This window comes from Culex quinquefasciatus, chromosome 2, assembly GCF_015732765.1.
Source record: "Culex quinquefasciatus strain JHB chromosome 2, VPISU_Cqui_1.0_pri_paternal, whole genome shotgun sequence".
Classification (NCBI taxonomy): Eukaryota; Metazoa; Arthropoda; class Insecta; order Diptera; family Culicidae; genus Culex; species Culex quinquefasciatus.
In genome coordinates this window covers 19,582,536-19,599,232 of record NC_051862.1, presented here as the reverse complement: position 1 = coordinate 19,599,232, position 16,697 = coordinate 19,582,536, and the positions used below count along the sequence as shown (strand labels likewise).

At 31.8% G+C, this 16,697-nt stretch overlaps 1 protein-coding gene across 1 annotated transcript in view; it reads right to left on the bottom strand.

Moving 5' to 3' along the window:
* Positions 1–1,623: 1,623 nt before the first annotated feature.
* The window catches only part of LOC6051224 (tetraspanin-2A), a 108,195-nt gene continuing 93,121 nt past the window's right edge, over positions 1,624–16,697 (bottom strand). Inside the window, exons 4-6 of the mRNA XM_038254638.1 lie at positions 14,643–14,819; positions 3,342–3,527; positions 1,624–1,958 (exon numbers count right to left, since the gene is read on the bottom strand). Of these exons, the coding sequence (XP_038110566.1) occupies positions 1,884–1,958; positions 3,342–3,527; positions 14,643–14,819 (438 nt within the window). The 3' untranslated portion in view covers positions 1,624–1,883. The remainder of the gene's footprint in view (positions 1,959–3,341; positions 3,528–14,642; positions 14,820–16,697) is intronic.

The following is a 16,697-nucleotide window of genomic DNA, read 5'->3' as shown; positions in this document are numbered from 1 at the left end:
GTTGTGGTGGAGAATTTTCTTTGTCATATTTTTCTTTGAAATTAATGGAAGGCGAAGTTGATTCTATTTTTAGTCATTTTCAATAATGTGTTTTCTTCTAATTTTCAAATCTTCAAATCTTCAAATCTTCAAATCTTCAAATCTTCAAATCTTCAAATCTTCAAATCTTCAAATCTTCAAATCTTCAAATCTTCAAATCTTCAAATCTTCAAATCTTCAAATCTTCAAATCTTCAAATCTTCAAATCTTCAAATCTTCAAATCTTCAAATCTTCAAATCTTCAAATCTTCAAATCTTCAAATCTTCAAATCTTCAAATCATCAAATCTTCAAATCTTCAAATATTCAAATCTTCAAATCTTCAAATATTCAAATCTTCAAATCTTCAAATTTTAAAATCTTCAAATCTTCAAATCTTCAAATCTTCAAATCTTCAAATATTCAAATCTTCAAATCTTCAAATCTTCAAATCTTCAAATCTTCAAATCTTCAAATTCATAAAATCATAAAATCATAAAATCATAAAATCATAAAATCATAAAATCATAAAATCATAAAATCATAAAATCATAAAATCATAAAATCATAAAATCATAAAATCATAAAATCATAAAATCATAAAATCATAAAATCATAAAATCATAAAATCATAAAATCATAAAATCATAAAATCATAAAATCATAAAATCATAAAATCATAAAATCATAAAATCATAAAATCATAAAATCATAAAATCATAAAATCATAAAATCATAAAATCATAAAATCATAAAATCATAAAATCATAAAATCATAAAATCATAAAATCATAAAATCATAAAATCATAAAATCATAAAATCATAAAATCATAAAATCATAAAATCATAAAATCATAAAATCATAAAATCATAAAATCATAAAATCATAAAATCATAAAATCATAAAATCATAAAATCATAAAATCATAAAATCATAAAATCATAAAATCATAAAATCATAAAATCATAAAATCATAAAATCATAAAATCATAAAATCATAAAATCATAAAATCATAAAATCATAAAATCATAAAATCATAAAATCATAAAATCATAAAATCATAAAATCATAAAATCATAAAATCATAAAATCATAAAATCATAAAATCATAAAATCATAAAAACATAAAATCATAAAATCATAAAATCATAAAATCATAAAATCATAAAATCATAAAATCATAAAATCATAAAATCATAAAATCATAAAATCATAAAATCATAAAATCATAAAATCATAAAATCATAAAATTATAAAATCATAAAATCATAAAATCATAAAATCATAAAATCATAAAATCATAAAATCATAAAATCATAAAATCATAAAATCAAATTTAAATCATGTTTTTGTTTAGTTTTGGTTTTTAGTTTTGGTTTTGGTTTTGGTTTTGTTTGTGCAAGTAACTTCTCCATTTTCAACCGGTCATCCTCACCTGAACCTCTGCATCCCGAGGGAAAATAATGGAACATAATTGAAAACTGCAAATTGAATCGAGACGGGAAAAGAAAATTTTAATTGGACTTGTGTCTGAGAGTTTGTCACCTTGACCAAAGTGGGAGCGTTTTCTCAACAGAGTCAGAGTTGAAAAAAAACTTCACCCTCCCAAAGCGCACATTCAAATCTCGGAGGTTTCTCACCCGCAAAACCAGGGAGAAGAACTTTTATTTCTCGTAATTAGGTTAAAAAATGAAGTTGTTCTTAACAATTTGCGACCTGTGTGGTTGGGTTGTGTACTTGGAAGTTTCCGGAGTTTGGAGCCTTACTTTTCTACGCGTTTGTAAATTAGACCTTAAAATTAGAGGAAAAACTGTCATATTCTTAAAACTGATGATGTTGCACTTGGTTGGTAGTCACTTCGCTTTAGCGTCTGTACATGGCTTCTTCCTCACGCTTGAGAGCCTGAACCAGGACGATGCCGAGGACGGTGTTGGCGGTCTGAAAATTGAAAGAAAATTTGGTAAATTAATTTTAGATTTCATTTGATTTTGCCCATCTTATTTGTGACCTTTCAAGTTTCTGATAACATTAAAGTTCATGGAAATATATCCATCAAGGCGAGTGAAAAATTCAATTTCCCAGATTAAATTTTCAGAAAAAAACACCCAGCAACTCATAGCTCGATGATAATCGCTCAAACAGGACATGTTTGTCAAACATTTCCATTGCTTCGCTGTACTCTCTGTGTGTGTATGGCCCGAGGACATGTTCCGGAATCCTGTCAAAGTCAACCTCTCAACAGTCAGAAGTCAACGACGACGACGACGACTGTCCAAACACAAAAGTCTGTGTTTGTATTTGCACGGATTACTTCTTCTTTTTTCCGGCCGATTTCGTTCCACGAAGATCCTCCCTGGGCAATCCTTGCTTTCTTTTTGAGATTTTTTTTTTTGCCAAACGATTTTAATTTCATAAATGCAACAAGTTCAATCGACGGAATGATCCTCCGGGCGGAAGTATGTTTTCCCATTTTTTTTACTCTTTCTCGAGAAAAGCTCCCAGAAAATCTCTTGATCTTCTTTGGAGATTTTTCCTCGTTCTGCCGCTCGTGACTCGACGTCTTTTTTCCAGGGAAATTCTCGAGTCGAAAACGCAATTAATTTAACATCATTTTCTGGCAAAGGGAAAGGAGAAAAGATGGAGGAGGTGGGAGGCATAACATGCTTTCAGGAAGAGTTAATTTGCTCGGGTAGTAAGAAGGAATGGTTCCGGGAATGCGGGGGTTTTCCAAGGATTTGCTTGGGATAAAATGGCAGAAAAAGGTAATGTCGAAAAGCAACATGTGCGCTCTTGTGAGTATCTCATACCTTTGAAGTCTCTGTGATATCGGAAACCGATTTGAATTTTGATATCGCTTATGTAAAATTGAAAAAAAAAGAATTTTGAAAGGTCCAATAAATCAAATTTTGTAAATCACAAAAAAATATTGAAGCCACAATAAAATTATTTTTTCTGAAAAAAAAAGTCTAGAAAATGTTTTTATTCCAAGCTTTGCTTTTTCCTCCTAAAATATTCACCAAAGTTTCTTTTCGTCTTCTCACCCCACCATAAAATTTCGTTAATAAAACAGGAAATATTACACCCATCCATCGAAACCTAAATATTCACATTTGCCCCCCAAAAAAATTAGCAATTCAAATTAAATTACCATACGTGCGCGACGTGCTGCGTGTGTGAAAAATCCTTAACCACAGCAGATTCCCCCAAATTCCACCTCAAATGTTTCATTTTTAATCAAAATAACTTTTCCGCCTCGAAATTGAGCGGGTGAAGAAAGTCATAAGTCAAATCAACAGCTTTAACTGTTTTGGAATTACTCACATGAATCGCAGCCAGAATCATGGCCATCACGGCGGCCCACACGGACTTGTCCTCCAGGAACCAGGTCAGCTCGTTGACGCACCCGTGGAAGAACGCGTTTCCGGTCACGGTGTCACGGCACTCGGTGGGAAGGGGTTGGCGCATCACCATGTAGTCGTTGGGGCCGTCCGCGCCGCAGCAGCCGATCTGTGAATGGTGGAGAAATTAATGGTTTTTTTCTTCAAGAATGAACTTTTCAATTTTTCCTCAACACAGTTTTTGATTAATTTACCGGTTCTTAACCGTGACGAAAAAGAAGGGTTGCCAGCTGCCAGATAAATCTGGCAAAGACAGATGTTTGAGGGACAATTCGATAAAAAAAAAATATTTTTTTCGATTAAACTTAACCCTGGCTGTCCATACAAGCATGAATTTATGACATATTTAGATATTCGGTACATTACGCATAGATTATTGTGCAGTGTTGATATCGTTAGAAATGTTGAACATTAGAAGTTGTAGGATAGTGACGAACCATTTTTTCAGTATTGAATCATGATGGGAATAAATTGTATTTGACAGTGTTGCCGATTTTTTAAGAATTTTTTTTTGAAAATGTAAATTAAATCAATTTTCTGTGAATATAATTATTTTTCCATGTTAAAAATATGTCCTAAAAATCGGCAACACTGCCAAATGAGCAACTCTCCACTCTCTAAAAATGGATTTCATTTATATTTTCCGATTTGGTTCAAACTTTGTGGGGTCTTTCCCTATGACAAAAGAAGCCATTTTGTGTCATTCGTTCACCCATACAAGGCTCCATACAATTTCAATACGAAAATATTCGAAAATCTGTAAATTTTGAAGGAATTTTCTGATCGATTTGGTGTCTTCGGCAAAGTTGTAGATATTGACGAGGACTAGGCTTCATAAGTTTTCACGCTGAAAAAGTGCATTCTTCACGGGAACCGCTATCCGAAAACACAAAAATTCACCGAGCGTGAAAAACGCTAAAATAACCGAAAAGATTAGTGTACACTTAATTCTATATTTTGCTTCCAAGTTAAGTGATTTATCAAGCTTAAAATTTCCAGTTTTTACTAGGACCATCAAATTAAATCACCAAAATTCTTCCAAAATTCCACGTTACAAAAAAATTAACTGAAATATTCTAGTTTGAAATTTCAATTTTTTTTTTGGAATTTTGCAAATAAATTAACCCTTTACTGCCCAAATTTTTTTTCGAATATTTTTATTTTTCCCGTTTTTAAGCGGTCATTTTGAGCAACATTTGTTCTATGAAAACCTTAACTTCTCTTGTTTTACCTTTTTCTTGTTTCATTATTAGTATTTTAATATGCATTTATCTTGTTGAGTTTATGTTTGTTTACGGTAGTATTTGGCCTATTCTACCACCTCCTATCATTACATTTTGCCTATCTAATTTTATCATGTTTTTACAGTAACTTTTTCAATATTTTGCATGTTTTTCACATTTTCTGCTATAAAATGGCACCATTATCATTTAAATTGTAAATAAATGCGTAGAGAACTAGAAAAATTACTGCATACTTATTTTTATATAAAGTCTAGGAAATGTTACTAAAAGCACAGCCAAAGCCAATAAAAAAATACATTTTTAAAAACATTGTCGAAGTCACATTAAACAAGTAAAACTTCCTACCCATACATTTTCTTAAATTTTAAGAGTTTTTCTTTCCAATGCTTTTTAAAGATAAAAAATTGGTTGAAAAATGGATATTTGGAGATTTTTTTCAATCGCCCGTCTAAAGACGGGGTTGGGTTGTAGAGGGTGAAATGTTAGTCAAATTGAATGTACTTAGTTTCATCAAATTAAAAAAAAACTAAACAATTATCAAAAAAGCTGAATGTTAAACTGTTCATGAAAAATTCACCTACAGTCATGCCTCGGTTTAGCACCGCATATGGGGGATGCAAAACCGAGGCGTGCATAACCGAAGCACAGAGCTTATGGGATTCTGGCTATATGGGAGACATTGGCTATAATCGAATAAAAAATCATGCAAACATAAAAAATATTACAGTATTTTGGAATTAAGATAGTGTCAGCTATCCGTTAAAATTATAATTTCATGAAAATTTTCCCAAAAATACGTATTTTTCCTGTATTTCGAAAATGCATTTTTTTCTCTAAAGAAACCAAAAATATATTGTTATTGCAATATGGGTATCAAATGATCAGTTTTTTTCATACATTTTGGATGTAATAACAACATTTTTAGAAAATACTCAAAATTTTCACAAAACTACGTCTTTTTGAAAAAAACTCCAAATTTAAATTTTTACAATATGGGTATCAAAAGTCGGGATTTTTTCATACATTTCGAATGTAATAACAACATTTTTAGAACATACTCAAAATTTTCACAAAACTACGTATTTTCGAATAAAATACTCAAAATTTTCGTTTTTGCAATGTGGGTATCGAACGACCGGGATTTTTTCATACATTTCGAATGAAACAACAATATTTTTTGAAAATACTCCAAATTTTCACAAAACTACGTATTTCCTAAAAAAAATACTCAAAATTTCCGTTTATACAATGTTGGTATCAAACGATCGGGATTTTTAATACATTTCAAATGTAATAACAATTTTTTTGAAATTACTAAAAAATTTCACAAAACTACGTATTTTCTAAAAAGAATACTCAAAACTTCCGTATTTACGATGTGGGTGTCGAACGATCGGGATTTTTCATATATTTCGAATGTAATAACTATATTTTTTGAAAATACTCAAAATTTTCACAAAACTACGTATTTTCGAAAGAAAATACTAAAAATTTCCGTTTTTACAATGTGGGTATCAAACGATCTTGATTTTTTAATACATTTCGAAAGTTATTAAAAAAATGAAAATACTCAAAATTTTCACAAAACTACGTATTTTTGAAAAAAATTGATTTGATTTTTGGATACCCATATTGTAAAAACTGAAATTTTGAAAAGTTTTACAAAAATACGTTGCTTTGTGTGTTGTGAGTATTTTCAAAAAAAATATTGTTATTACATTCGAAATTCATGAAAAAATCCCGATCGTTTGATACCCACATTGAAAAAACGGAAATTTTGAGTATTTTATTCGAAAATACGTAGTTTTGTGAAAAATTAAAGTATTTTCTAAAAATGTTGTTATTACATTCGAAATGTATGAAAAAAAAACCCGAATGTTTAATACCTATAATGTAAAAATTGAAATTTTGAGTGTTTTATTCGAAAATACGTAGTTTTGTGAAAATTTTGAGTATGTTCTAAAAATGTTGTTATTACATACGAAATGTATGAAAAAATCCTGATCGTTTGATACCCATATTGTAAAAATTGAAATTTTGAGTATTTTTTTCGAAAAAACGTAGTTTTGTAAAAATTTTGAGTACCGTAAAACGGGGTGACTTTGATAGCCGGGGTGACTTTGATAGGTTTGCGATTTTTCCGCAGAATGAAGAGTACAATTAAATTACGCAAGGAATGATTTAGAAACATACTGACCGTGGTAGAGAAGTGTTCAAAGTACCTCAAGAAGAACTTTTCATAAAATTTTGACAAGTTTAAAAGTTAGTTAACTATAGTTTAGAAAATGTTGATGAAAGTCATTATTTTAAACTTCTCAAAGTGTCATGATTTTCTCAATGAACATGATTTTTGATCGAAAAACAGAATGAATTTTCGGATTCTTTGGACAATTTTCCACTAGGAGAAGGTCAAAAAAGTTTGTAAGTAATAAATAATATGTGTTTTTGAAACACAATTTAAAAAAAATCTCCAAATGTATAGGCAATTTCAGTTGAACAAATTTCATGTAAAATGTGAAAACTTGTGATTCGTGCTTCGAATTCAGTATAAAATGTAATAAAAAACTATTATTTTATAAACAAAACTAGTTTAAACAAATTTCAGGCAAAATGCCGACTTTTTAACAATTTTACCTAAAATTTATATGTAGTTTGCTAAAAGCTTATACCCTTAGTTAACTAAATATAAACATTGATTTTTTTCTTAAAAACTATATCAGCTACTTTAGTGATGGTACATTTAGCGTAAAAATAAAGTTTGAACATCTTAAATATGATTTTAACAAGAAAAACTATGACTATCAAAGTCACCCCGGAATTAAAACTAAGAATTTTTAACGTAACTATTTTTCTAAACATTATTGAAAAAACTTTTTTCCGAAATAGTTCTTGGACTTTGTGTGGCCTACCCCAGTACATGTTTTAAAAATAAGAATCTTGAGAAAAACCTTACCTGTTGGAAAATATTCTAAAAACAAGTTGAAATCCTATCAAAGTCACCCCGGTTTACGGTATTTTCTAAAAATTTTGTAATTATATCCGAAATGTATGAAAAAATCTGATCATTTGATACCCATATTCCAATAACAATATATTTTTGGATTCTTTAGAGAAAAAAATGCATTTTCAAAATATAGGAAAAAAACGAATTTTTGTGAAAATTTTCATGAAATAATAATTTTAATGGATAACTGACATCATCCCGATTCCAAAACACTATAATTTTTTGATGTTTGCATGATTTTTCATACGATTAAACCATTGTCTCCCATATAGCCAAAAACCCATAAAAAAATAATTTGCTGTTGTCTCAGATAAAAATTTAGTTTGGGACCGCCCATAAACCACGTGGACACTTTTTTTGAAATCTCCTCCCCTCCCCCTCCCCCCCATTTTCAAAACAATTTTCATACACAGCAAAAAATCCGATGGTAAAACCGTTTGCAAAAGCATGCACATCGCCTTCGTCAAAATAAACACTTAATATTACATACTGCATGTAAAATTTTTGCAAACACAAAAAAAATGCAACCGACACCAACAGTAAGGGCTGGCGCCTTAGCCCACTCGGCCATCAGACCGATGAAAAGCTGAAAGGATAAACGCATATATGAGCTTGACATTTCGGTCAAGTAGGTTTCCCAAACTAATGGGCTACATATTTCACGGTGTTAAATCACATAAAGTTGCATAAAATAATGCAATATTTATTTTACACCCAGGCCTTTTACACGCAGCTGGATTACTACTTTTTTAGCTGTGTACAAATAAAATCTGTTTTTTATGGAGCGTGGACAATCAGATACCGAAACAATTCTTTTTTAATGTTGTGTTTCTATAAAATATGTGAGAAATCAAGAGATTTAAAAGTAATTATCAAGTTTTGCCTTCCTCACCTTACTGAGGAAAGGCTATAAAATCACTCGAAAAATGAACTTCTTAATTTGACCTCGTAGACCCACCTTCACGTATACCTATCGACTCAGAATCAAATTCTGAGCAAATGTCTGTGTGTGTGTGTGTGTGTAGGGATGTGGGTCTGTGCACCAAAAAATATGCACTCGATTATCTCAGCACTGGCTTAACCGATTTGGACCGTTTTGGTCTCATTCGATTCGTCTTGGGGTCCCATAAGTCCCTATTGAAAATTATGAAGTTTAGTAAAGTACTTCAAAAGTTATGCTTAAAAAACGATTTTGGCGTATGTCCGGAAGATTGTAAAAAGGGTGGTTTTTGTAAGAAACCCTGTCATGTTATACATTTTCAGAAAGATATTAAAAAGACCTTTCCAATGAGCCCAAAACATTGAAGATCTGATAACCCTACCAAAAGTTATTAGCACTTAAGTGTTATTTATACACTTTTTGGAGGCCGGATCTCAGATATTTCAGTAAAAATGATGTCCGGGTCCATCATGCGACCCATCGTTAGCTAGATAATCGAAAGACCTTTCAAATGAGCTTAAAACATCAAGGATCTGACATTCCTATCAAAAGTTATTGGCACTTAAGTGTTATTTATACACTTTTTGGAGGCCGAATCTCAGATATTTCAGTAAAAATGGTGTCCGGGTCCATCATGCGACCCATCGTTAGTTAGATAATCGAAAGACCTTTCAAATGAGCCTAAAACATCAAGGATCTGACAATCATATCAAAAGTTATTGACACTTAAGTGTTATTTATACACTTTTTGGAGGCCGGATCTCAGATATTTCAGTAAAAATGATGTCCGGATCCATCATGCGACCCATCGTTAGTTAGATAATCGAAAGACCTTTCAAATGAGCTTAAAACATCAAGGATCTGACAATCCTATCAAAAGTTATTGGCACTTAAGTGTTATTTATACACTTTTTGGAGGCTGGATCTCAGATATTTCAGTAAAAATATTGTCCGGGTCTATCATGCGACCCATCGTTGGTTAGATAATCGAAAGACCTTTCAAATGAGCTTAAAACATCAAAGATCTGACATTCCTATCAAAAGTTATTGGCACTTAAGTGTTATTTATACACTTTTTGGAGGCCGAATCTCAGATATTTCAGTAAAAATGATGTCCGGGTCCATCATGCGACCCATCGTTAGTTAGATAATCGAAAGACCTTTCAAATGAGCTTAAAACATCAAGGATCTGACAATCCTATCAAAAGTTATTGGCACTTAAGTGTTATTTATACACTTTTTGGAGGCTGGATCTCAGATATTTCAGTAAAAATGTTGTCCGGGTCTATCATGCGACCCATTGTTAGTTAGATAATCGAAAGACCTTTCAAATGAGCTTAAAACATCAAGGATCTGACAATCCTATCAAAAGTTATTGGCACTTAAGTGTTATTTATCCACTTTTTGGAGGCCCGATCTCAGATATTTCAGTAAAAATGATGTCCGGGTCTATCATGCGACCCATCGTTGGTTAGATAATCGAAAGACCTTTCAAATGAGCTTAAAACATCAAGGATCTGACATTCCTATCAAAAGTTATTGGCACTTAAGTGTTATTTATACACTTTTTAGAGGTTTGATTTCAGATATTGTGATAAAAATATTGTCTGAATCTTCCATGCGAACTATCGTTGGATAGATTTTTTTTATCAGACCTTGTCGATGAGCCAGAAATATTGATGGTCTGCGAACCATATCAAAAGAAATGAGTAATAAAGTTGATTTGTTAAACATGTTAAGAGGCAGTATTTGTAGATTCTGCTCGGTTTGTTCTAGAGGTGGTATCGAGGTGCTCCGATTTGGATGAAACTTTCAGCGTTTGTTTGTCTATGCATGAGATGAACTCATGTCAAATATGAGCCCTCTACGACAAAGGGAAGTGGGGTAAAACGGGCATTGAAGTTTGAGGTCCAAAACACATGAAAAATCTTAAAATTGCTCGCATTTCCGTAAAACTTCATCAATTCCAACTCTCTTAGATGCATTCGAAAGGTCTATCGAAGCCCTTCAAATTGTGCTGTAGACATCCAGGATTGGTTTAAGTTTTTCTCATAGCTTTTGCAAATTACTGTTAAAAATGGATTTTTTTTTAAACCTTAATATCGTTTTGCAACAGCCTCCAACATCCATACTCCCATAGGTCAAAAGATAGGTAATTTCATGGACTATAAGCTTACGGTATTAACTTTTTGGCCAATCGCAGTTTTTCTCATAGTTTTACGATTTTTCTAGAACAAATATTTTACAACGTTAGTTTTTGCCCTGTAGGCCAAGAAGACGGCACATTTCGGTCTCAATTTTATCATATTCGGAATCCTCGGTCAATTTCACGTAAGTTAGAAGTATTGGAGTTGTAATTTTGATTTAAAAAATAATTAAATAAAACACCTTTGAAAAAAGAAATAGATCTTATTTACCCTATGATCAATACGTCAAATGCTGTATCAAGTAGGCGAAAACTTGTTTTACCCCTAATCCGACAAAATTCTAAATAATATTTTAATTAATTGTAAATGGCATTTTTTCCAATCAAATTCAAAATTCCAAAACCTCAATCTAATGTAAAATTTTCTGAGGATTCCGAATATGACAAAATTGAGACCAACAAGTGCCGTCTTCTTGGCCTACAGGGCAAAAACTAACGTTGTAAAATGTTTGTTCTAGTAAAATCGTAAAACTATGAGAAAAACTGCGATTGGCCAAAAAGTTAATACCGTTGGCTTATAGTCCATGAAATTCCCTAACTTTTGACCTATTGTAGTATGGGTGTTGGAAGCTGTTGCCAAAAGTTATTGAGGGTTTAAAAAAATCCATTTTTAACAGTAATTTGCAAAAGCTATGAGAAAAAGTCAAACCAATCCTGGATGTCTATAGCACATTTTGAAGGGCTTCAAAAGACCATTCGAATGCATTTAAGAGAGTTGGAATTGATGAAGTTTTACGGAAATGCGAGCAATTTTAAGATTTTTCATGTGTTTTGGACCTCAAACTTCAATGCCCGTTTTACCCCACTTCCCTTTGTCGTATAGGGCTCATATTTGACATGAGTTCATCTCATGTATAGATAAACAAACCCTGAAAGTTTCATCCAAATCGGAGCACCTCGATACGACCTGTTTCACATCGGTGAAAAACTCGCTCTTAAGGGGGAATGTTGCTATTTTTACTGAATGTATTGTCTTTATGAATATGAGGAAGGCACCAACCACCTAAAGGTGGATTAAGTAACGTTTTTTTATTGAAAACGATTTAAATTTTCACTTAAAACCAAACGGTAACATATCTATTTGATTTGTTATTTTTATGGATTGATTTCACGGAATTTCGTGGAAATTGTGGGATTTCAAGAGTTTAAGAATCGCTTTTCTCGACATCGTGAAAATGCACTAACCCTAATGAGGACTATTTTTGCCGATTTTCAAAGTAACTTTAACTTTGTTTTACAAAATTGAAATACTCAAAATTCCAAACCGCAACTTTTTAGCCATAGTAAAGTATAGACAAAAAATTTGCCCTCTTGTAACGATTTAAAAAAATGTTTTATGGAAATTATAGAAATTTTGGCATTTTTCTTTTTTAGTTTAAATTTTAAATTCAATTTGCAATCGAAAAGTATTTAAATGATTTTTTTTAATAGTTCAAGATAAAGCTACTTAATGTTTTATTCTCGTTTTTTTTAAATAGCGTCCATGATTGTCGATTCTTCCAAATATTTTTTTCCCAAAAGTTCAGAAAGAAACTTTTTTAACATTGGACTTCTTGTTGCAGAAAAATACCGAATAAAAGAAAAAGAAACAAGAAAATTTAAGTTTTTTAAGTCTCATCCAAAAATTTTAAAATTTTCTAATACCTACTCAGCAACCCATGGTCAAATCATCAATGTTGAAAAAATAAGCATTTGTGATGTTTTGTGGTCCTGTTGAAAATAATATTTTTCAATACTGTTTAAGAAACTTTACATGATAAAACACTTCAAAAAAAGGAAGTTGAACAAATATGTTGATAATTCTAAAATAAGTCCTGAAAAATTGGCAACACTGCATCTTGAATTTTCAGCCAAATACTCAATTAATTTAATAAACGTGGCACAAACACAAATTTCAAACTTGATGATTTATATCGAGATAGTGGAAAAAATTAAATAAATTTGTATCAACAAAATGACACTTAGGCAAACTATGAGTTTTTGGCATTACAAAAAAATCGTAAAAAAGCTCTTCAACATATCTCAAAATATCTTTCTGGTTTTGACGAGCAGTCTTCTCGAAAAAGAAAAACAGATTTTTTCTCTACTTCACCGACGTTTCGGTCTTAATTTTTGAGGCCTTCTTAAGGGGTTTATAGTTTTCTGTTTCTTGTCAAAAAGTGTTAGTCCTATTGTGAAACTGTCCTTTACGTTTACTGCACTTTTTTTTATTTGCAAGACAATGTCGGTGAAGCTGAATATTGTTTCTTGAGCTATTTTAGGAATCTGAACCAAATATGAACAAAATTGGTCAACATTTACCTATTGATAATTGAAGGTGAAGTTTGTATGGGAAAAATCGAAAAAATGTATGGAAAACAACATATTCTTACGGTTTGGTCTGCAGTGTACGCCACTTCCATCAAAATATTCCCAAAAGTGAAATTCCCTTTGGAAATTTTATGTTCTACAACTTTGTAGAACATACCAAAGCCGTAAAAGTCGTTCCCGAAAAATTATTAGCGTTCTAAATAAATATATTTGTGTATGAAAAACATTTTTTTCTCCCACTTTAGGCTCGAGTATCAATGGGTTAATCTCAACCAATTTCGCTCAAAACTTGCACAGATGCTTAAAATAACCCAAAAAAACGTCTTTTTTTCTGGGCATCCTAGTATGTATGAAGGTGGATCTAGGAGATCAAATTAAGAATTTATTTTTTCGAGTGATTTTATACACTTTCAGTAAGGTGAGGAAGGCAAAACGCAATGATTCCAATTCCAAAATAAAACCCTTTGAAAATGTGCCCTCAAATCACACATCTCTAACGCAACCATCAAGTACGGGTTCGGAGGCACTTCCGGTGAGTACCCAATTATATTCCGGAAAAAGACTTTTGAACAACTGTTTGTTCACTTTCACCCCCACTCACACCCACCCTGATAGGGGCAGGAATGGTTTCCATTCATCTCAATTCCTCTTGAACGTAATAAAAGAGATTTTGAAAAAAAAAGGCCATCACACACTACTATTTTGGGGGGAGGGGCCCACACAGAACCCTTCAAAGAGCTTGTGTGACTTTGAGTTGGAGGAAGTCCGCAGAATCAACCAGTTGAACCCTCTCAGGAAGGGAACTTCGAATGCCGTGTGCTAGAGTTTGAGTGTGTTTGTTCAGCTCAATCCAACCGAATCGAACCCCGATAAAAATTGTGGCCCTTGAACTTTTGCTGGTTTTTTCTGCTTCTTTTTGGTTTTATTTTATTCGAACGTCTATTGGAACGTCTGATGATTGTGGAGTTTTCTACCCTAAAGTTCAAACGAAAACATTTCAACAATTGGAATTGTACTCCCCCCTTCTGATCAAAAAAGAGGGTACATTTTTCTGTCAGAAATTTTACTGCACACCGTAAAACGAAAGGATTAGCCTACCTTGGGGCGATTACTTCGAACGGACAATGTGTCCAACTTTAGGCGCACATTTCAATTATTCAGAAGAGAGCAGACTGCTCTACTCCAAGTCAAACATTTGCACTCACTCCAGTGTCTCGGTTTTCGTGGTGATGAAAGCTTTTCCGTGCTAATTGCTTCCTCTCCGGCCGAAACACTCGGCAAATGGGCCGGAGTCAACAGAGATCCATTAAGGACCTGGGTCGGATTTCAAAAAAGCAACCCCCCCCCCTCCCTCACCCCCCGCACATTTCTTGTCGTGTGATTATTGCCCAAAAAATATGGATTTGGGAATTTATTTCATTTTAGTTAGGTATTTTTCTTTTTAAATTATTTTTACTTAATCATCTTGCAATTTAAAAAAGGTAAAATTATTTAAAAATAAATCTAAAAAAAATACTCACACTCTCCTGGATCAGCTTGAGGGCGGCGGACGAGTGCGGGTGCTCGGAGGTGCTGATGAAGCGCAGCATCGTCTGGCGGATCAGCGGCTGGACGCTGGAGTCGGTCGTCGAGTAGGCCAGGATGATGGCCGAGCCGGCGATGGTCGCCAGGAACAGGAAGACCTGCGTGCCGATGAACTGGAAGGAGAGGAATACATAAGATGATTGTTGAATTAATTAACTGTTTAAAGTTCAAGTTTAAAAGAGTTGAACTAACAGATATGAAAAGTTATCTATTCAAAAAATGCAATGAACGAGTAAGATTATTTGATTGTTTGATTGAATTTATATTATTCCTTTCCAATTTTGACAACTTTAACTTCAATTCCAGTGATTGTAGAAACAATTAAAACATTTTGCCAAATTTATGATCGAAATAAAAATGAAAAAATTTAAATTGCAAGCCTAGGTTCTATTTCAAGTTTTTATCGTCGTCATAAAATCCTAATTATGAATCAAAAATTAAATTTCCATTGAAAAGACTTGTACTTTACTTTTTTATTATCATTAAACACATTGTATAACGACTATAAATAAGCAATTCTCTCCGATATCGGTCTATTTGCTTCAATTTTAATTTTTGTATTTATTAATCCTACCGAAACTTTTTTGGTGTTTTCGGTATGCCCAAAGAAGCCAATTTGCATCATCAAATTGCCCATATAATTTTCCATACAAATTTGGCAGCTGTGCATACAAAAATGATGTATGAACATTCAAAAATCTGTATCTTTTGAAGAAATTTTTTGATCGATTTGGTGTCTTGGGCAAAGTTGTAAGTATGGATACGGACTACACTGAATAAAAATCATACACGGTAAAAAAAAATTGGTGATTTATTATTTAACTTTTTGTCACTAAAACTTGATTTGCAAAAAACACTATTTTTATTTTTTTTTAAATTTTTTTATGTTTTAGGGGACATTAAATGCCAACTTTTCAGAAATTTTCGAGTTGTGCAAAAAATATCTGACCGAGTTATGAATTTTTGAATTAATACTGATTTTTTTAAAAAATCGAAAAATTGGTCGCAAAAAAAAATCAATTTTATTTTTTGATGTAAAATCAAATTTACAATCAAAAAGTACTTCAGTGAATTTTTGATAAAGCGCACCGTTTTCAAGCTAAATCCATATTTAAGTAACTTTTTTGAAAATAGTCGCAGTTTTTCATTTTTTTAAATTAATGCACATGTTTGAACACATATGAAAAAAATATTTTTGAAAAGCTGAGAAAATTCTCTATATTTTGCTTCTTAGGACTTTGTTGATACGACCCTTAGTTGCTGAGATATTGCAATGCAAAGGTTTAAAAACAAGAAAATTGATGTAATATAAAAAAAAAATTGAATGTTTGGGCCTTTTGAAATGTTTGTCTTGATTTGAAAATTTTGGAATTATTGTTTTCGAAAAGATCGGAAAATTTCACAAATGTTTCATGTTTTAACATTGAAAATCGGACCATTAGTTGCTGAGATATCGACATTGAAAAATGGTGGGCTGTTTGGGTGAGACTTAGAAAACATCAATTTTCCTGTTTTTAAACCTTTGCATTGCAATATCTCAGCAACTAAGGGTCGTATCAACAAAGTCCGAAGAAGCAAAATATAGAGAATTTTCTCAGCTTTTCAAAAATATTTTTTTCATATGTGTTCAAACATGTGCATTAATTTAAAAAAATGAAAAACTGCGACTATTTTCAAAAAAGTTACTTAAATATGGATTTAGCTTGAAAACGGTGCGCTTTATCAAAAATTCACTGAAGTACTTTTTGATTGTAAATTTGATTTTACATCAAAAAATAAAATTGATTTTTTTTTGCGACCAATTTTTCGATTTTTTAAAAAAATCAGTATTGATTAAAAAATTCATAACTCGGTCAATGTTTTTTTGCACAACCTGGAAATTTCGGAAAAGTTGTCATTTGCTTTCCTCTAAAACATATCAAAAAATAAAAAAAATAAAAATAGTGTTTTTTTGCAAATCAAGTTTTAGTAATAAAAAGTTAAATAAAAAA